The 21,584-nt window shown below is 42.7% G+C and overlaps 1 protein-coding gene across 1 annotated transcript in view; it reads right to left on the bottom strand.

Annotated features, from left to right (window-relative positions):
* The window catches only part of DOCK8 (dedicator of cytokinesis 8), a 164,424-nt gene that overhangs the window by 54,914 nt on the left and 87,926 nt on the right, over positions 1-21,584 (bottom strand). The window contains exons 18-24 of the mRNA XM_012641593.1: positions 20,915-21,149; positions 18,236-18,400; positions 16,946-17,118; positions 14,082-14,177; positions 10,809-10,904; positions 4,925-5,074; positions 2,889-3,002 (exon numbers count right to left, since the gene is read on the bottom strand). Of these exons, the coding sequence (XP_012497047.1) occupies positions 2,889-3,002; positions 4,925-5,074; positions 10,809-10,904; positions 14,082-14,177; positions 16,946-17,118; positions 18,236-18,400; positions 20,915-21,149 (1,029 nt within the window). The remainder of the gene's footprint in view (positions 1-2,888; positions 3,003-4,924; positions 5,075-10,808; positions 10,905-14,081; positions 14,178-16,945; positions 17,119-18,235; positions 18,401-20,914; positions 21,150-21,584) is intronic.

Below are 21,584 nucleotides of genomic sequence, written 5' to 3'. Positions count from 1 at the left end.
TGGCAAGCCTGTGCTGAAAATAATCTTGAGGTATGTCTTCAGTGTAACATAATATAATTAATTTTACAAAAACTCTACTGTGTCTGAGAAACTAAATGAAAGGAGTCGACCTCACAAGGGGCCATATGAAACTAATAGAATATGACTGGATGACTTTAATGCCACAAGCGTTCTTTTGTACTTTCTAATTAAAGGTCCCATTGGAAAGTTCTATAACCAGTTTCCTAGAGGAAGGCATCAAACCACTTAGGAAAGTATGTACTACCTGTAAAAAAGTCAAGGAGCTTGCCCAAAATCGAGAGAGAAGGAAATAGAGGAGAAAGAGAGAGAAAGCTGGAAGACTTTTTAGAAAACATCTTCCTTTAAAAAACAAACAAACAAATAAACCAACAATGAAACAAGCAATGAAACGCAGACAAAGGTGACTGTCTGGAAGAGGTCCCTTGCTTTCCTCAGGTGAGTTGAACAACCAAAAGACCCAGACTCAGAGGTAGCTCCTTTAAAGGCAAAGTAGGAGAAGAAGGGGGTACTGGTGACCTGCAGCCCCTCAATATTTCATCATAAATACCCTCCCACCCTAGCACAGGAATACGAAGCATCTCATCCTTGTAAAGGGACATGCCTCCTCTTCACTCATTTGGAGAGCATTTTTCTAAACTATATAATTTAAATGAATACATATTTTTAGCCACTTGAGGAGAAGCCATTGTGTTGTGGGGCATTTTGCCTATACAATTAATCCATGGTTTGAAATTTACTTGAAACAAATGAATTTATATATTACATAAAAAATAAAACATATGACTTCCATGGAAGAATAGTTAACAGAGCCCATACCCTTTCAATTGTACTTCTGGCTGACTTTGGATGAGTGGGACTTTGCAGTTTGGACTTTGCACCAGAAAACTGAACAGATTAGAACCTGGTCAAACGCCCATCACTTAGAGTCTCTGGTAAAGAGGTGTTGGGTTAAGCTGGCTATCAGAACTTGAAAGCACAAGACAGCTGCACTTCAAACAAGGCCCCGCTTTGGGTATCTTTCATAGGTCTCCTGAGACATTACTACAGACATAGATTTCAAAAATAATTTGAGTTATGTTTAGAAAAGAGGAGTAAAGTGCATTCCCAAAACATCTTCCCCAAAGGTAAAGACCCACGGTGCCAGCCTCAGTGGCCCTACCCAAGGGATGGGTGTTAACTTAGTGGTGCATTGTAGGCGACTGAGAGTAACTGAAGAAGTAGATTTGTCTATTATTAGTGACTATTGATAAAAGACTAAGGTTATATCCATTGCCATGAAGTCTTTAAATGGCAGAAAACATGACAGGATGTTTGACTCAGGGTATGCAAAATTATAAAATCCGACAACTTTGGAAAAATACCACTTGCCTCAGGTATGAAGTTCATTCTATATCTAGAGAGCTGGGACCAGTGAACTAAATCACCATGAACTGGGGTCAGTAGCCTTGTTAGGCCTCAGTGCCACTAACGGGGCTAAGTAATGTCCATGAATGTCGCCAGCAGACACAGAGCATAGAATCAGAATGTCAAGATCTGGGTAAGTCTAATCCAGCCTTGCAGATGAGGAAACAAATGCCTCAAAAGTTCATGCTCCCCAGTCCCAAAGGTGGTTAATGGCATCACCGGAGTTAGAACACAGGTCTCCTGAGCCCCGGTCTAGGGCTCTTTGGCAGTTGAGACAGGGGAGAGGAAGAAAGAAAGAGTAGGCAGCTAAAAGAAAAGGAAAGAATTTAAAGAGAAAGATTGTGAGCAAGAGAAAAGAAAGGAAAGAGAAAGAGAAAATGAAAATGTGCATTTTGTAGGACAGGTGGACATCTACTTTGGATTGCCTTATTTCCTTTTTGGACTAAAAACTGCCCATGTGGGACTAGCAAACCCTGGGCCTAGAGTGGTGTTCTAGTATCTCTTTCCTGTATATCCAACTCAAGGTTTTGAAAACAGATTAACTTGTATTTGAAATGCATCCAGTGACCTGGAATCCTAAACACCTAAGAGGGGGGTCAAGAGGAGTGAAGTACCCCTCTGCCACTCTGTTCTGGGGCATCCTGGACAGACCATGCACTGTAGGGGCAGGAGGTCAGGGTGCAGGAGGTCAGGGACTGGTGATTCTTGGGGACTTCCGAGGTTCCTTAGGATTCTTTTTTATTATTCTGCTTGTCAGGACTTCCTTTAGAAAACGTAGTCTTTTTGTTTATAGCAAATGTTGGTCAGATCATTTTCTTAGGTAATGCCATCATCTCCTTTGATTCTTGTAGAAGCTCTAACAATATATGGTGCTTCCAAAACTTGCAGTGGGTTTGATGGATTTAGTAGCCTGTATGTGAAGCAACCTTGTCAATATAGATTATTTTTGTATTTTTTTAAGTATTCTCATGAGCATATTCTATGACTGTAAATAAGGCCATTTTTTAAACAATAGAATCTTGTTAAAAATAATAATAAAGTGAAAAAAGAGAAAAGTTAGTGGTTTTTGGAGGGGAGGGGTTATGCAAATGAGCCAAAGATCCTCTCTGTGTATTGGCCCGTGGGTTGTTCATTTCTTCACTACAGACTGACACCCACCGGTTACCTCACACCAAACTCAAATTTTCACACATCCGATTATTTTAAAAATAGCCCCAACAAGCAGATCTTTTAGCGCCTGCCTTCTGTGCAGACCCCATAAGACCTCTCTGGACAGCTGTTTCCTACTGATAAGATAGCGCCTTGTATTATGTAATAGTTACATCCCACCAAGCTGCTACAGCCCTGGCAGCTTTCTGACCTGGAGACTACCGACGAGCAGCTCAGCAACCTCACCTGGACATACAAGCCCCGCCCTCGCGGGATGAGAAGGAACGAAATGGCTCCCTCCCAGGAACGCTCACCTGGTTGCAGTAATGTTTGATGAGGTTAAACACAAAGCCACGGTCCATGAGGGAGAGAAGGTCATACAAGAAGAAAGCCAGGCTGATGTTGATCTTTTCCGCCTGTTCGTTTTCCTTAAAAACAAACATACAAACACCCAAATCATTTTGTGGTAAAACCTGGACATGAACTCCCATATAACTGGTGGAAAAGTTGGGAGAGGCAGGTCCTTTATTTCAGCCACTGTCCCTCTGGGTGACACTGGGCAAAGCAGATGAGTCTGCAAAATCGTAGCAAATATAATTTAGCTTTTAACTGATGCCGTGACTGTTAGGTTGAATCGAGTAATTTTTTATGTACTGCTAATAGGTAGGCGCATTTCCTTCTGGTCACTTTTTTCCCTACATGCATATTTATACGTATATAATTGAGCTCATTTTCTATATTCAAGATTGGGTCCTGAAATTTTTTTGATATCCTGGTAACTTTTTTTTTTTTTTTTGTAACTATATTTTGGGTAAACTAACTTGAAACGTATTCACTGTCTTCAATGAGGCAGTTTCTTAATTTATAAGGACTATTGCAGAAAATCCAATCAGGATAAAAGAATCACTTTATGCCTAAGGAATTTTTTCCCCCCAATTAGGCAGCATTCCCAGCCTAAGAGAGATCAGAATCATACTTGGTAAGGGTGGATTCCTTCCCGGATTGAGGCTAGGTCTTTTTAAAATTTAATTTATTTGTTTTTTATTTTTGAGATAGAATCTCGCTCTGTCGCCCCAGCTAGTGTGTAGTGGTGTCATCATAGCTCACTGCAACCTCAAAATCCTGACTTCAAGCAGATAGATCCTCCTACCTCAGCCTCCAATTTTTCTATTTTTTTGTAGAGACGGGGTCTCGCTCTTGCTCAGGCTGGTCAAATTCCTGACCTCAAGTGATCCTCCAGCCTCCACCTCCCAGAGTGCTAGGATTACAGGTGTGAGCCGCTGTGCCCGTCCTAATTTATTTTTTAATTATTTCGTGCTCATGTTTATGAGAATTTTACAGCACTTCCGAGCAATCAGTGATTCGCCTTTTTGTGTTTATGTCCTTTATTCTCAGAATGACAAATCAATATCCTCTGATACTGTTAAAAATACGATTTGAAACTATTTTCCTCTTGTTATGATGCACAGTTTGCAAATTCAGGCCAAGCTGACCAGTCACTGGGATGGATGTGGACCTGGTAAAGAGGTTTCTGCAGTGCCACTGAGAAGTCCTGAGGCTCTCAGCACCCCAGACATGGCTACACCCTGCTGGGTACTTTACATGACTGTCTGTATATTTGGGCTTGGCATCTCCAGTTGTTGCTTTGCTGCTAGCTGTGTGACTGTTGGAAAATTTATCAACCTCACTGTGACTTATTTTCATGCCTGCCAATATGAAGATTCCATTGCTGTTCTAACAAAGTTTGCCAGGAGGAATAGCCAAATGAAAACCTTCATACAAATTCTTAATAATGATAAAAATATTAATAATAAATCCTGTTCCCTAAATTTTATAGTTAACTTTTAACATTTTGTTGTATTTCATTTTATGTATTTTTAAACTTTTATTTTGAAACAATTTCAAAATTACAGAATAAGTGCAAGAATAGTACAAAGAACTACTATATACACTTTAACTGAGTTCATCAATATTTGACATTTGTTACATTTGTTTTACCATTCTATTTCTTTCTCAGAATTTTTTTTTTCTCCTGAACCATTTGTGTGTAGGTTGCAAATATGCCCATTTACCCCATAATACTTAAGGGTATTTCCTAAGAGCAAAAATACTCTCTTTCATATCTATATTGGCATGATCATTTAAACTATAGTCCATATTGCAGTTTCTTTATAACAATCTCCCAGCCCCATCCCAGGGTCCAGTCCAGTATAACATAATGCACTTAACTGTCATCATAGTTATATTTTAATTAGTGTCTTAAAAATTATGCTTATTTTCCTCTGATTATGAAAGTAACACATGTTCCAGGTAAACAATTTAGAAAGTAAAGAGTAAAATACACAGTTACCTTCTGAGATTTTACTAAAAGGGCTGCAATCTCCGAGGTGACCACATTAACAATAGTAGTTATGTCATCTTTGAAACGGTCGGAAAAGCGAGTCCTCCGAAAACTATCGCGTTTGTCCATGTTATGTACATACTGAGCCATGCTTTTCACCTACAGAGCGCGTGGGGGAAAATGTCAACATGAGATTGGTGACCTGCTTGTACAATGTGGAAAGGGGGGAAGACTTGGAGAACAGCTCTTTAACAATACACTTTCTAACACTTTATCTGTGCTGGTGGTGCCCAAGCAGCCTCTGGACTAAAATGCTCCTGACGCACCAATGGTTACCATGGTGGCGGGAGGTGGGAAGGGTGTCCTCTTCTTGACCCCAAGTCAGGGGGCTCTCTTCTTGCTGCTGACAAAGCCAGGACTTCATTCTTTAGCTACAGTGTAATAAAACTCCCCTTCTCTCAACTGCCTACGTCCTGGAAGGCAGACCTAGGCTGGGCTCCCATAACCACTCAGGCATCACGCTATCATAGCATATCACACACGGCACAAAAAGGAACTGCTTATGATACTGTTCTCGATGTGAACTGAAGTCTTTTCTGTTCTTGAAACTATAGTAAGGAGAACAGGGGAGACATGTTCCTCCTATTTTGGGTTTCACAGTTTTTCTTGAGGGAGCACAGTTTTCCCAGAAACAATTCTATAGTTTCCAACAGAGTTATTAATACTTCCTGGTTCTATAAATTTGAACTATATTACATGTTGAGCAGGATTTTGTTGGCTAGCTGGAAACTTAGCCACTATTGGAACATTGCCTCTAGGGGAAATTATGCTTCAATATATATCTATATATAAAATCTATGTGTGTGTCAATTGGTGACTGCCTGTATTATAACTAGTATAATACCAGCTCAATGCCTACCACAATTTTAAGTCAAGTTCATGCTTATTTTTTGTACTTCTTCTTGGGACCAGGAGAGTCATGGGTCAACACAACCCCTCTTTGATACCATCTAAGGTTGAGTCTTGCCCTTGTTGGAAGTTGGTTAGAGCTACTCGGAACATAGGAAAGACTGGGAGTTCTTGTGGTTGGGTGCCTACATTCTGAGGTCATTTTCATGAATGTGTCCAGGCTAGTCATGAGAGAGTCCTGCAAAAAGAAATGACCCTGGAAGTTAAGGAGTTGAAAGTTGAGACACCCACATTCCATCTCCTGTCCCCACCCTGGTCTGGGCTGGAAGAAGAGGAGACAAAGATAGTTGTGCAGAAACTGACTTCCACTCCCAAGAGCTACATGGAGAACCTTTATGTACTAACAGCAGATTTCCGTTTCTAAGGATGGTAAATTTTGTTAGCACTGAGACAAACAGAAAGAAAAAACAAAGAGAAGGCAAAATAAGAAGAGAAAACAAGAGAGAGACTTGATGTGTTTCATGTTTTCAGATAATGCCACAGCCAGCTCAGGGAAGACCTGAGAACATCCAGTGCCGATGCCCAAGTGTAAGAACTACGGATTCTCTCCACTGTAGGGTCCTGTTTCGTTCAGGACGCGTGGATGTGTCCAAATCCCATCAAGCTGAACACATTTGGTGGGATGACCTTAATGAGGGGTGGAAACTGGACCCCGTCTTTGTTCAATAAAAGTGTCTCTCTCACTAGGCGCTCCTAACAAAGGACATAGGAAGATAAGGCCTCTTTGTTTTGGGCAACCCCAATCCTGATTCTCTGCTGGCTACCCCACCTCAGCACAGGCTGTATTCAGTTCCTGCCTGCTGAGTTTGGCCATCCTACAACCAAATAAATAATTCTCACAATACCGTTCTTCCAACTAATGGCCTCTTTCCAGACTGTAAGTAACTTGCCAACTACCATGTCCTCCGTGTCTCCAGAGAAGAACACCCAGTAGAAATACTAGCAGATGCTTGGCCCATTGTTTGTGGGGTGGGGTGAGGCAGGAAAATCTTTTCCCTTATACTGGCCTTTGTGGCCCATTCATAGTAGAGATACCTCTAAAGAACCCCTTAGTGAAGAACTTCGTGTCCTGAGTGAGTAAACTAGGTCACCCATTTACCTCTGGGTCTCCAAGGTCTGGCTCAGCAGTTTCTAGAAGCACAGGGATTTATTCATTAGCAAGTGTGGAATTCGCCCAAGGATTGTGTTTAACAGCTCCAATGCCAAAGTGGTTGTTCATTAGCACTTGGGCATTGACACAACTAAAGGGTGTTAAAGTTGTTGGCTAAGCCTAAGGAGGCTGTTGTTTCTCTCTCTTCAAGCTTCTTGGGGAAAAAAGTGTTTTGGTTTTTAAACAATTTCCTGGGCATCAGTCAGGCAAATACACAATCCATGGAGGACTGGGTGCCCTGTCTGCATCTGAGATCAATTTCCTTGCAAAGTCCTGGTTGGGGTGGATAGTTTCCATTTGTCTCTCCTCCAGCCCCCAGATGGATTTCTTGCCCTTCTCTGCCTGTCTCTGAATGCTGGGAAGGTGGTCTCTAGACCACAGCACTCACGCCCCCTTGGCCTTTGGCTTCTGGTTGGAGTTGGCCAATGTGAGGCACCTGCAGGGGGGCAGTGGGTTGGGGGCAGAGAGCCCAGGTATTACTCACTTCCCTGCACTCATCCCTGTCTCAGTGGGGCTCTGGAGACGCAATGTTTTGCTAAGGCTCCAGCTCCTGTCATGTGGACCTTCTCTGCCTCCAGCTTTCTCTGTGCCTCCGTTGCACTGTTCCCTACCCCTGATTCTTTAGAGCTAGGACAGATAAAATCTATAGCCACTGCTACACCCCAGATGCCTCACCAACCCTCACTGGCTCGTGTAACCTTGTGTACACCCTGGGCAGAGTCCTTTTGATCAATGCTTTTCAGTTAACCCTTTTGAGTAAGGCCAACTCTGTCCTGCCAGGACTCTGCCAGACTTGGGTTTTAGCCTGCAGAGCCCCGTGTAACTGATGTCTTGGTTGATCTGCCCGTGGGCAACCCCCTCAATGTGCTCAGATTAGCAGGGGCTTCCTCCCCAGTGACTTCATCTGCTCCCCATAAGGGACGCCCTGGAGGTAAGAAGGGCTGTGTGCTTTAGCTTTTGCTTTCTCTCCTGGGCCCACCAAGTACTAGTAAATAAATGTGCAAGATCAAAAAGTTTTCACCTTTCCTTAGCTCCTTGCAGTTGGGGTCAGTGAAGCTGTACTGCTGAAGCCTTTGGTGGACCTGGAGACCCTCTTCATGGCCACCACCCTTCCTCCAACCCCATCTGTAAATTGGGGATAATAAAAACTCCTCTTGCCTCAAGGTTGGATGAGGATTAAATCAGATAATGTTTTAAAAAATGCTTTAAATAGTTCCTGGCATATATATAGTAAGATGCTCAATACATTTTAGATGTTACTATTTTTTCTTCCACAGGGATGCCAGCTGTTACTGGGATTCTATGAAGGACAGAGTCATCGTTACACTGGCAGAGAATACAAACTTGCCTTCAAAAGAGAGCTCTAAGATGCCACAAGGAACCACTCAGGCTTAGCAAAGCTGTGCTCATTATCATTGGGAATGAATTATTAGTATGAATCATCCATAGATAGATTATGACCCAAGTGAATCTTGTTTATGGAGAAACTTGATGGTGGGTGGAATGTGTAAATAGAAGCAGGATATATAGGGCATGGAGTGTTGGTTTTGATAATTCTTGTGCCTCAAGACAAAAGAGAGGAGTGGGTTTTACGGCCAGTCCATTTCCTGCCAGAGCAGCACAGAGCTCATGTGTCACTGCTAATGCTCTTGCCCCAAGACTTGTGAGCTGCAGCCACCCACCTTAATCAGCTTGGCTTTTGGAATGCAAAAACTTCTGGTGCTGGCTGGGTACAAATTTCAAAAGACCCCTCTTTGTTTAGGATTCAGAGAGCAGAGGTGGTGTGGACCAGTGGATCATTACTGTGTTTAGAAGTCATCCAGGAAGACAGGTAAATGCTCACTGTTGCCCTTCGCCCCTCCTAATTTTAGTAGTTCTAGGGAGGATCTCAGGAATCTGCTTCATTTTTATTAAGCACCCCCAGTTGATTTTGTTGTAGGGATTTAGGGCTGTGCTTTAGGACATTTCTCAAACTAGGGGTTGAAGACTTTGTGAAACTCTAAAATATTTGAATCGTAGGTGTGTTTCTGTGGCATGAGCCTGGCTTCTTTTTTTTTTGAGACAGTCTCACTCTGTTGCCCGGACTAGAGTGCTGTGGTGTCAACCCAGCTCACAGCAACCTCAAGCTCCTGGGCTGGAGCAATCCTTCTGCCTCAGCCTCCCAAGTAGTTGGGACTACAGGCATGTGCTACCGTGCCTGGCTAATTTTTTCTATTTTTAGTTGTCCAGCTAATTTCTTTCTATTTTTAGTAGAGACGGGGTCTCGCTCTTGCTCAGGCTGGTCTCGAACTCCTGACCTCAAGCGATCCTCTCACCTCGGCCTCCAGAGTGCTAGGATTACAGGCATGAGCCAACTCGCCTGGCAGAACCTGACTTCTTTCTAACTCTATTGCACATCACTTCCCATTTCCTCCCCAGAGTGTTTTATTTCTGTTTCTGTTGACCCCTTTGTTCTTTATGTCTGATTGTTCAGCACTGCTTTCTTTTTCTGAGGCTTGAACTTGCATATAAAAACTAGAACTTAGGTGGAGACCCTACCATTTCTCTCCCTCTTTTTAAAAAATATGATTCACTCAATGTCACAGGGGAAAGAACCCAGTGAATACAAAGCTAACACTATCGCTAAATCTCAGCCGACTTCTAATCCTCTGACTTGTTTGTACATACATTTTTATATAGGTGGTGACTGTGCTTTTATACTTCTTTCATTTAACATCATTTCACTATGCATCTCCATTTATCAACATTGACAAATGCTTATTCTTAGAGGCTTTGTGGTAAAATCCTACCACTTCCATTAATAATGATACAAAAATAGTTAAGACTATTATTCTCCTGATTTTAAAATTAAGGAATTACAGCTGTACCTTTTGCTTTTTTTGCTGAAGAAATGCTAAAAGTTTTAAGGTAAACAGATATACAAATTTCATATTTTTTCTAACAAATATTAGTTGGCACTTGTATGATACAAAGCAGTGTGCTGGGGCTAGAGACAGGATAATGAAGAAGATAGACCCAAATCCTAGAAATCTACTAGCTGAGACAGAAAAACAATTGTGATAAGTACTAGGAAGGAAATAAACAGGGTGTTTAAAAGGAGGATAATAAGTGAAGACATATTATAGCATATGGTAGTCAGAAAAGGCCCCTTAGAGGTGGTGCCACTGAAGCTGAAACCCAAAGGGGAGGACACTGTGTTTTGGAGGTGTTGGGGGGTGAAAGGTCGGGAATGAGGAGAGAATCTGGAACAGGCCTTGAAGCTGAGACGACCTCTTCAAAGAACCAAAAAAGGAACAATGTTGCTGACTGAGGCAGGACCGTGCATGAGACAAGGCTGGAGATGAAGGTAAACGACAGAATTAGCGAGGGCTTTTCAGGCCATGATAGAAATTTGTGCTGTATTCTCAGCACACTGAAAGTCACTGAAGGGGTGTAAAGAAGCGAGTGGCATTATCTGTTTCATGTGGGCTGCTCTGTGCAGAATGCATGAGCCAAGAGCAAAAATGGACACAGACAGGAAAAGGAGGAAGTCATCGCAATGAGGCATGATGGCATGGCCAGGTGGGGAGTGAGGAACACGACGAGAAGATACAGGTTGGAGGTAGATTTTCAAGGCAGAATCAGCAGATTTTATGGAAGGTGCATGAAGGGGTGCGGGTTCAAGGAACAATCCCAGGTTTTTAGCAGGAGCAACTTGGTGAACAAAATGTCAATTCCTTTCTGCCATGTTTCCCTTGTCCTTTGCAGCTAGATACGAACGAGCAAGAATCTCACCAGGAGCTCGAAGAAGAACCAGGCGTACTTGAAGACTGTTTCTCTCATCAGCCCAGTGCTGACCACCATCTGCAGGGCAAGTTCCTCGTGGAAATGCTGAACAACGACCACAAAAACCAGGCGATTATTCACCAACTCCTCTTTTCTTTACTTTTTTCCCCCCAATTTAATAGCTTGTCCATTCCTGAACATGTGTCCTAGATGTCCTAGGCCATCAAGTCAATGCTGAAATAACCCGAGACCAAAGGCCGTTTAGGTGGGTAGAAGGTGGGCGTTGGTCCTGGATAGGAGAGCTAGCTGGGTTTGAAGGAATGGACTTGGATGGAAGTGAAACTGCCTTCCATAGGGAAGCATTCCAGGGTAGCAGCCGAAACTGGTCCTGTCTTTCACTTACACCCTCTGTGAGACCATGTGTGAGCCATTCCTCTCTTTGCTCTCAGTTCTCTCATCCATAAAATCAGTTGGTGGTAGCAGCAGTTCTCCAACTTGAATGTGTATCAACATTCCCTGGAGGGCTTGATAAACACAGGTTGCTGGGCCCCATCCCCAGAAATTCTGATTCAGTAGGGTTGGGGCAGGGCTTGGGAATCTGCATTCCTAAAAAGTTCCCAGGTGATGCTGCTGCTGCTGGTCCAGGGTCCCACTCTGAGGACCACTGTCTAGATGGTATCTAAACTCCCTTCCAGACTGGATAATTTTTGTTTTCGTATCGCCGCTATGGCATTGTGGGAAAGGTGATTGGTTGGGTTTATGAGTGGATCTTCTGATTTAAAAGGCCCAGTGGTATCAGCCTGAACTCACAACTTCTAAATTCCTATGTCCCAGGGTCAGATGTTTGAAAAGTCCTGCATTTCCACTTCATGTCTTCACTTCCCTTCAAGTCATCTGACTACTCCATAGCAAATGTAGCAGACGGTGACTTATATCTTTCCACTTCCCCCATTTCCCAGCTTATCTGGCTTCTGGTTAATGCTCCTGACAATAGTTTTGATGGGGAAGAAGTTCAAGACTAAAGGCAGGGCGACCACCTCATCTCAGTGTGCCTGATGCTGTCCTGGTCTTAAAATGGAAAGTCCTGCATCTTGGAGACTGTCTTCAGTCCTGGCAAATCAGAATGGTGAGCCACCCTAACTAAAGGCAAAAACAATGTCTGGGAATTTTCTGTGCTTTCATTCATCTTACACCCACAAAACCTAGAATAAATACAAATGAACTCATTTTTTTTTATTGTTCAGTGGGTAAGAAAGATAAAACAATATGACATCCTTATGTGTGAGTTAAAGTTTTTTTTTTTTTTTCTATTTTTCATAGAAATGTGGAGTAGGGTGTGGAGGGTGGTCTCACTATGTTGCCCAGGCTGGTCTCAAACTCCTGGCCTTAAGCAATCCTCCAGCCTTGGCCTGCCAAAGTGCTGGGATTACAGGCAAGAGCCACCATGGCTGGCTGAAAGTTAAGTTTTAAAGTCAACACCTAAAGTAAAAATTGATTAGGGCAAAGATTGTTCTTGAGAGTCTTTTTCATTACCCACAGAGTACAGTATGCAAGCAACCCAATTTACTAGTTCTTATGCACATTAAAATTTGGGAGCTACTTAGCTAAACTAAAAGGAGACAAATGGAAAATCTCTGTGCTTGGGAGTTTTAACTACCCAGATCCCCAGTGGGTTAATGGTGATGAAAGGAGAATGCTTAGGTGCTTTAGCTATTAGTTGGTTTCACTTCATTTTGGGACATTAATCAAACCTTAATAATCTTAATACAAGTTAACACATTTGTTTGCTGTTGTGAGTTTTAAGTGAGGCTCTCCCATCTGGGAGAAGCATAGAATTGAATTTTAATCTAGCATGTGGTCTAACTGTGCATGCCATGTAACTGGGCTACACCTTGATCTTCCCATTGTAGGAAAGACATGCCCAGCTTCAAAGGTAGCCTCTGGAAAATAGGTCAGTTTGGCTGCCAGAGTCTTATGGCAAGACGAGATTAGACAAGGATAAGCTGCTTCTTAAAGTAATTTATGCTGCTTCTTGGGCAGCATTATTACAAGAACACCTTGCTCTAGAGGTTATAGAAAATAGCCAAGCAGCAAAACCCTGTTTGCTGAGCTATTAAGGAAACATATTGGCTAAACTTCAGTCTGAACTGAAATGATTCTCTTCTGGTCATTTCAGGTCAACATATGGCAATTGCAAACCTAACAGGACATGCCTTAAGCAAGTCAAGCTGTAGGTAAACAATGGTTTTGAGAAGAAAATGGCACTCACATCCAGTCACTGCAAAGGCGCTAATGCCAAATTTTTGAGTAAGTGACAAGATTGTTTTTAGCCTAACCACACCTTTCACTTTTCCTTTTATAGTGAACTCTTGGTACCTCTCCCTGGACATGTGGTGCTGGGTGATTGCAGAGTCTGCAGCTCCAGCCCCGACAGGGCCTCCCAGCCTAGATCTCTCCCTCATCCAGCCCAAGGGGAGTGCGCTGAGGCTCTTTCCCTCCTTGGCTGCTTCATAAACATTTCCCTGTGGTGTTAGCTGTTGGAAATGGCTTCTTGTGTTATTCTTTGTAACTAGCATATTTACATTTTAATAGGGGTCTTGAAAAACACTAAAGACTTGACTTAAGTAGCTACTATAACAGGTGCCTCACAGAGAAGAAAACTTGGGACAGACCCCCCCATCCCTTAGACCACCCAGGCTGTGACTGTGATTGGAGAAATTTTGTTGGTTTAAGAAATTCTGGTAAGCAGTTTAACAGCTTGTAAAGTTTCTGAACTCATAGGTAAGACTGATGATGGAGAATTATGAGAAACCATTTCATATTATTTTATTTAGTATCGAAACAAATGATACTTAATTACTGCCATTCACTTTTGTCAAGGATAAATTGTCTCTAGCTCACCTTCTACTAACACAGAGGCTAATGCACTAGTTCTCAAAGTGTGGACCAGCATCAGCTGGGAACTTGTTAGAAATGCAAATTCTTGGGCCCCAGCTCAGATTGAATCAGAAACTCTGGGCATAGGGTCCAGCAATCAGTTTTATCAAGCCTTCTAGGTAATTCTGAGTTAATGGACAGTCAGGTGGTCGAAAAATGGAGATTAAGGTAGAGCTGCAAAAGTGTGTGTGTGTACGTGTGTGTGTACGTGTGTGTGAGATAGCAAGGTGGGGAACAAGGCAAGAGAGCACTTTGATGGGGTCTATTTTCAATCACAGAGGGAGGGCATGGGCAAATCTTTCTTTCCTTATCCCGTGATTATCTTCACACTGCCCTGCTCAGTACCTTTTTGCTGGCTGGCCTTGGGGCTGCAGTCGAACTTGGAACATCATTATTGCCAGAGCAATAGTAAGACATCCTGTTACAGTTGCGATCAGCAATCTGAAACACACAAACCATGGCTTCACAGTCAACCGACAGCGGGACAATGGAAAGGCGAGCCAGCTACCTGGAAATCACAACCTCCATTCTTTTTTCATAATTCATTTTAATATATTTTTATTTTTTTCTGGTTTCAAAGGTAAAACAGTTGCCATAAATAAATATAACACAAAGCAGAGAAGGTGAAGTTACTCCTGATTTCACTTGCTCCTGAGATAATCACTATTGTTAGTTTGGTGTGTAGCAACCTATAGTAAAAAACCAGTTAGGAATCAGGGCATGCTCGATAGTTTCTTCCAACATTCTAGTCTGACTTTCTTGGGAGAGCAAAAGAAAGCTGTGGGGACAGTGCCTCTCTGTGGTTTAGTATGGTACTGTACTCAGTCTCCTAAACACCAATAAATCGTCAAAATCTACTCTGAAAAGAAGTGGAAAGGTCACTCTCTATTCTTTTGGTTAGACAAAAATTTCTCCCCTTGCTACAAAATAATTAGAAAATTGTTAACCCAGACCACATAGAAATATAATATTTTCATTTTCATTAAAGAAAACCATGAAGATCAAGGCTGTCAATAATATCTGCAGCCTACTTCTCTCCTGGGCAATCGGAAAATGGGACCTTGAAAATGAGGCTGAACCATGGTATGCCAGCAAATGTTTAACAACCAGCTCTCAGCGGGAAGGGGCTAATTTGTAGCATTTGCCAATTTCTGTGCTGTCAATATCTCCATCATGGCTGATTTCGATCTACCAACATGATGTCATGGAAATGCGGAGCTGGGAAGAGATGTGCAGTAGCAAAACCATTATATAGTATTCCCACCATATGGATACAATAGGCCTAAAGAACCTCAAGAACATAGATAATAGCAACATGTAGCGAAGTAATTAGGAAGGGATGAGGTTTACCTTTTTAAATTGAACTTTTAATTTTGGAATAATTATTTAAATTGTTATAGTTATTATTAGATTTATAGACAAGTTGCAAAGGTACTACTTTGCAAAGGTACAACAGAGTTCTTACATGCCTTCCATCCGGTTTCCCTTAATGTTAATAGATAATAGGGTACATTTGTCAATGTCAAGACATTGACATTGATGCCTTACTATTAACTGAACCATAGACTTTATGCAGACTATACCAGTTTTTCCCCTAATATCATATTTCTGTTCTGTGATACAATTCAGGATACCATTTCGTTTCAATTACCTTTGTTTTTAATATAACTTATTTAATTGTAAATTTATGTAATTTAATTTTTAATGTCTGTTTTTCACACGTAGCTCAAAAAAATTCTGAAAATTGAAAATCAGCTTTCAGAAACAGGTACAAGCCATTTCCAGCACATCTCTGAGTTGATTTTTTTAAGTCAAAAAGGGTAGAATATCAATATTTTCAAAGGGTTCAAACTATAGATCATCAGAATCTCAGGGGATGGATCCAGTGTTTTTTAAAAGATCCATAGATGATTCTTAAGTTCAGCCAGGAGTCAGAACCTCGGCAGAGGTGAGGACCTGTGACCAGGACAGATAAATGACTTGCCCGCGACCACAGGGCGAGGCGGCGTCAGTGTCCACCTCCAAATCCTGGCCTCTAGATTCCCTTCCTCACACGCACTGTCTCAAGTGGGTGGAATTTATAAGGAGACTGTTTCTAAACCTAGAGATTGTGATTTCTCTTAATCAGGGGAAATGGTATTATTCTCACAGCTCAGTCACCCTGAGGCCGCAGATAACTGGGGGAAAAGTTCAGATTACGAATTCATTGCAGCTTTGTGAAAATACTAAAAACCACTGGATCATACACTTTAAAAGGGTGAATTTGAGGGGATGTGAATTATATCATAATTTTAAAAAAATTCCAAATGAGAGATGTTCAACAATCTACCTGATTGTTACTTCTCAAACCTGTCAAGGTCATGAAAAACAAAGAAAGTCTAAGAAATCGTCACCAGCAAGAGAAGCCTAAGGAGACACAACTGCAATATGTCATGTGTTACCCTGGGTGGGATCCTGGAACAGGAAAAGGACATTAGAGAAAAACTGAGAAGACGTGAATAAACCAGGAACTCAAGTTAATGATAATATTGCATTAATATTGGTTCATTAATTGTGCCAGATGTAGCATTCTATTAGAAAATGTTAACAGGGAAACAGCACAGGGTCTGTAACACCTTTCTGTACTACAGTCACAATTCTGTAACTCTAAAACTATTTAATAATAAAAAGTTTATCAAGAAAAAATAAAGAATTCACGGAAGGAAAGATAATATAGGGCAAGTCACCAACCCTTTATTTGTTTATAAAATTTGGTGTTGCTCCTTCGGCTTTTTATATAGGATAATCAATCTGTGGCTGTTAATGAATGTAAAAGGAAGCTATTAAAATACACACAAAACAAAATAAAAAACAACCTTTCTAGGCATTAAGGAAAGTTAAAGCAAAATTTTTTCCTTGAAAATAAAACTTCTGGTATTCACTAACTCCATGTGGCTAAGCCAGCGATGCTCTAAGGTTTTTTTTTTTTTTTTTTTTACCAGAGTTGACTAGTTCTGAGCAGATCCTCAAATGCCAGTCTTGTCACTGCATCTTTCAGACTGTCCCAATCCATTCAAAGGGAAAGAACATTCGTCACTCTAAAGCTGAAGATTAAAGCATCTGACCAAGAAGAGGGCAGCAGTAGTGGTTGTTTTTGTGTTATTTCTCCAAGTTTTAATTAAAAAATAAAAACGCCTGTGTCACCTTCCAGGGTTTGACATCTTCCCTACCTTTGAAGACATGATGTTCTTAACTTCCTCATCCGCTGCGGAGTGCGCCGTCCCCGCGAGGTCTGGGTTACTGCTGCTCATCACCCGGGCCTGCAGCAGCTTGGAGCTCACGGCGGCAGCGGACGTGCGCCCGTACGTGTGGTAGCGGGGGTCAGGGAGGGCAGGGGGAGCGCCTGCACCCCACCAGGCATAGACATGTCAATAGAAAGGGGACCAGAGTCACTTCCTGACTTAAGAAGGAACTGAAGAGGGATAGGGTAGACGAAAACCCACTAGATTAGGCTTTGGAATTAAGGTCTTACTATCAAATGCCTAGGGTGGAGTGCAGACGGAGGCATTCTTTTGGGGGGAAGCAGATAGGGTCTGAGGCACTAGGGAGTGGTGAGGACTATGGTAAACTGGAGACACATGTCTCATCAAAAAGCATGGGGTGCTACTCAGCTCCAGCCTATTATTGCCATGGGGAATTAGAGCCCCCCACCCCGGGGTTGCCAGAGCTTCTAGTTTCTCACAAGAAGATGAAAAGGTGGATATTTTTTATTTATTAATATTTAAATGATGACAACTTTTTAATTCATGCAGTCAGGTTTCCTGAGATTCAGAAATCCACAGAGTCACCTGAACCTTCTGAGGATAAGTATATACAATGTATGGATGTGTTTCATCTTTAAGTACTTGAATATTTTTAAAAACACTTATGTGAGTCTATAAGATATTACCAGTATTTTAAAAAGCTCAATCAAAATTACTGATTTACTTGAAATGAGGGTGCACAGGGGGTGCCAAGTTTATTTGAGCCTGGAATTTTGGGAACTCATCGATGCAACTTCTTATATCATGCTGACCATAGGGGAATGGATTATTTCAAAAGTTCAGTTTGAAGAAAATGAGAAAAAGGATTTATTTTTTCATAATGAAAAGTTTAAGAACCACTGCCACTGGATGTATGTTATTTTCCTTATCGTTATTATCCTAGAACCCTAGGCGTTAGTTGGCACTTTTCCATCTTTTAAAGAAGAGATCCCCCATTGAATCATCAATTATAATAGCAACTGGGTAAAGACCAGTGAGGGGTTTTCAAATGGGCAGACAAAATGGGCTTAGAGGATAAGAACAGGAAAGGAAGAAAGATCTAGAGAGAAAATCTTTTAATTTCAGCATTCATGTAAGTTTTGTATTATTCTGAAAAATAAAATGGAAGTTTTGAGTGTTTTATTTTATTTTGAATGACAATGGGGTGGAGGTGGGGGTGCCCAGCCCGCCAGACCCCCACCCTCGGGGCAATGCTACCTGACTTGGGTAAGTCCCTCTGCAGCTCTGGCAGGCGGAAGACGTAGTGCACGTAGGAGGCCAGCAGGCAGTTCCTCCCGTGCTGGTCCTTGCTCAGGTCCTTGCTGTTGTGCAGGCTGTTGGCAATGGCCACCACAGATTCAAAGGCAAACTGGGAGAAGTTGGCTGAGAAGTCAAGAGAAAAATGGGCAGTGTGAATGTGTCCTGACCACTGACCAGTGTAACCAGGATGGTCAGGATGGTGGCCTGGGCACGGGGAGCTGTTCTGGTGAGCTCCGGGATGCAGGATCTATCTACCACAGATGATGTCACCCTCCCTCTTTAGATCTTCCTCCTCCTGCCACTGAGTGGCATGATGTTTTTCATGACAAAGACATGACTGTCCAGATGTCTTCCCTCTTTAAATCAGGGTTTAACTGGTGCTACTCGGTGGGGGCTGCAGATTGACATTATCAGTATCACCAAGATGCTACTTAGAAATGCAGAATCTCAGGCCCCACCCTGGACCTACTGCATCAGAATCTACATTTTTACAAGATGCCCAGGTGATGCTTATATACACTATGATTTGAGATGTGCAGTTGCACAACCCGCATTCTTGTACAGATTAACCTAAAAATGTATGTGTGTCATGGCAGTCCCCACAGGAGGTCAACACGAACTATTGATTTACTGCATATGCCCTCTGGTTCTGGTGCTTCAAGCCTCCAGAGTTTGGCTCCAACCTACTTACCAACATACTACCCTTTTCTGCTCATATTCAACTTCCCTTAAAAGGAGGCAATCATCCTATTGTCCTGTCACATGGCCACTCTTTCTCACTTCTGTGACTGTTTGCATGCTGTTGTCCTCACCTAGAAAGTCTTCCTTGCTCCTGTCTGCAAAATCATACCAACCCTTCGATGCTTAGCACAAGTCCTACCTCCTCCATGAGGCCTTTGACAATTCACAGTACAGGGCTTAAGTGAAACTGAATTACGTGATTCTCTGGCTATTTCCGGTGGAAACTCAGTCTCTCTGTGAAGGCTGGAAATCCTTCGTGAGCCAGGTGCATTTCTCATACTTTGTTGTCCCCCTGCTGTGCTAGACCCAGAGCAGGTTCTGAATAAATGTTTGTAGACTAAGTGCCTCCACTTAGTCTGTTTGTGCCAATACCCCGTGGCCCCACATGCAAGATGGCAACTCGCTATGGAGAAGAAGCTTACAATATGTGAATGAACATTTTGTTTAGTGAACAAGTCTATATTAAACAGCTGGAAGACACAAAGCAGCATGCCACATATGTGGGGGCATGGAAGGGATGTGAAGGAGGGCAGGGGTTTCTGCTCTGCAGGAATCCAGCTGGAGAGGCAACAGCTGCCTGGATGAACAGTTAGTCTACGACCCAGCACGTCTTATCTGTGGAACCACAAAAGATGCATCTTAGGATGTGATGCAAAGTGAAGGTAAGGAGGACATGCCCCTCCCCAGCTCTGAAAGCTCCCCCACTTCTGTGTCCCAGCCCATTTCAGCACTGGCTCCTCGTCCATCGCCTGACTGTGCAGCTGACCTCTTTCCCAGCACTCCCATGCTGTTCTGTGTCTCCGCCCGTGCCATGTTCATTGCACGGCCCCACCTTGGCTGCTTTCACTCTACCCTTCCTCAAGGCCACCTTCTTCATGGGGTCTTCCACATCCTCCCAGATGAGTGTTTTCTCTTTCTCTTCTTTGATACCACCCTCCTCACCGCCGCCGCAATATTTAACTGTGTCCCTTTGAGGACTCCTGTCGTGTGCCACTTGCTCTTTGCTGTATTGTGGGTCCTCTGAGGTCTGAGATGCTCTTAGTTATCGTTGCAAAGGCTACAGATTTTAGTACTGGGCACATGAATGGCACTCCCAAAAATATCTTCTGGACTGGAGAGCAAAGGACCTTATCAGCAGCTGACAACAGTAGCAAATAAAGATGCCTGCACCAGCCAGTCTACCCTGGACCCTGGTCATGCCTCCAATATGAGCTTTTGATATACACTGTGTTTAATTTGTTAAAAATAAGCATTTAAAATAGACTGTCAGAGAGGAAATAGATGAGTGGTTGCCAGGGGCTGGGGGAGGGGTGAATGGGGAGTGACTGCTAAAGGCTGTGGGGATTCATTTAGGGCTGATGAAAATATTCTGGAATTAGATGGTGGTGATAACTGTACAACCTTGTGTATATACTAAAAACCACTGAGCTGTACACTTTGAAATAGTGAATTTATGGTATGGGTATTGTATTTCAATAAAAAAGGTGGTCGCATTCCATTTCAATTTAGAGAGTTCCTTCCCTCCATTTAATATGCGGTATCTTACTTCTTTAAAATGTTCTATTTCTTTGTTAGTCAAGAAAACAAAAGTATTAATATCTTAGAGGCAAAATAAAGCCATCAAGTACCAGGAAGAGAATTTGAAAGATTGTCTGTAATCACGCAATGAAGTTTATGGGAAAAAAAAGCTATGATATTAAGAATGCTATTTTAATGTTTCTTTTTCTTTTTAAACACGCAGAGTCTCCATAAAATAGCGCTGAACTTGGCCTCCCTTGAACTCACATCATCAGTGGAAAGGAAGGTCACATTGTCCCCAGACTTCTGGAAAGTGATGTTTCCTGAGCAGGGCAGCGCCTGCCCGCTCCTGCCTCGTCCCAGCCCCGCAGGTTTTACCTGTCTGGCCGGCGATGACCATGGGCTGCACGGACAGCTGGAAGAGTTTGTCCAGCACCAGGTGCAGGAAGAGCACGAGGGGCTCCAGGCGGGAGGAGTTCAGGCAGATGATGCTGAGCTTCAGCTCGTGCTCCAGCGCAGCCTCACAGATCTTCTGGTCCAGCACGCGGATGGGGAAGGTCACCTGGCTCTCCAGGCAGTGGCAGAGGGTGAAGAACTTCTCCATGTGATTGTCCTGGGAAGGCAGAAAGCAGGCATCACGGGGTCTTATCCCGTCAGAGTTCACCAATGGATGCATAAACACAATCGAGTAGCTCTTTATGGGTAGAACTTATCTGGGGTTTCAGACCACAGGTTCTAAGACATGATGTTTCAGACCAAGGTTATGAACTTCGTCGCAGAATGTGGTGCACAAAATAGGACCCCTCAATAATTATTAACTAAAGAAAAAACAATCTAGGCTCTGGCACGTTCTGTAAGCAGAGGTCAGCATACCAGGTAAACGCACTGCCGAGAAAGGGGCTAAGCAGATGTGTAAGTCAGACGGTGGCAGGCAAAGAGGGAGTAAGGAATTTTTTTAGAAGGCGGGGAAGCTGGCAGAATTATGGAGGGGAAGGAGATAACAGCAGACGACTCCTTCAGATCAAGTCTCCCCACAAAGCTCCTCAGT

This window comes from Propithecus coquereli, unplaced genomic scaffold (genome assembly GCF_000956105.1).
Source record: "Propithecus coquereli isolate 6110/MARCELLA unplaced genomic scaffold, Pcoq_1.0 Scaffold166, whole genome shotgun sequence".
NCBI lineage: Eukaryota > Metazoa > Chordata > Mammalia > Primates > Indriidae > Propithecus > Propithecus coquereli.
This window is presented reverse-complemented; position numbering and strand designations above follow the sequence as displayed.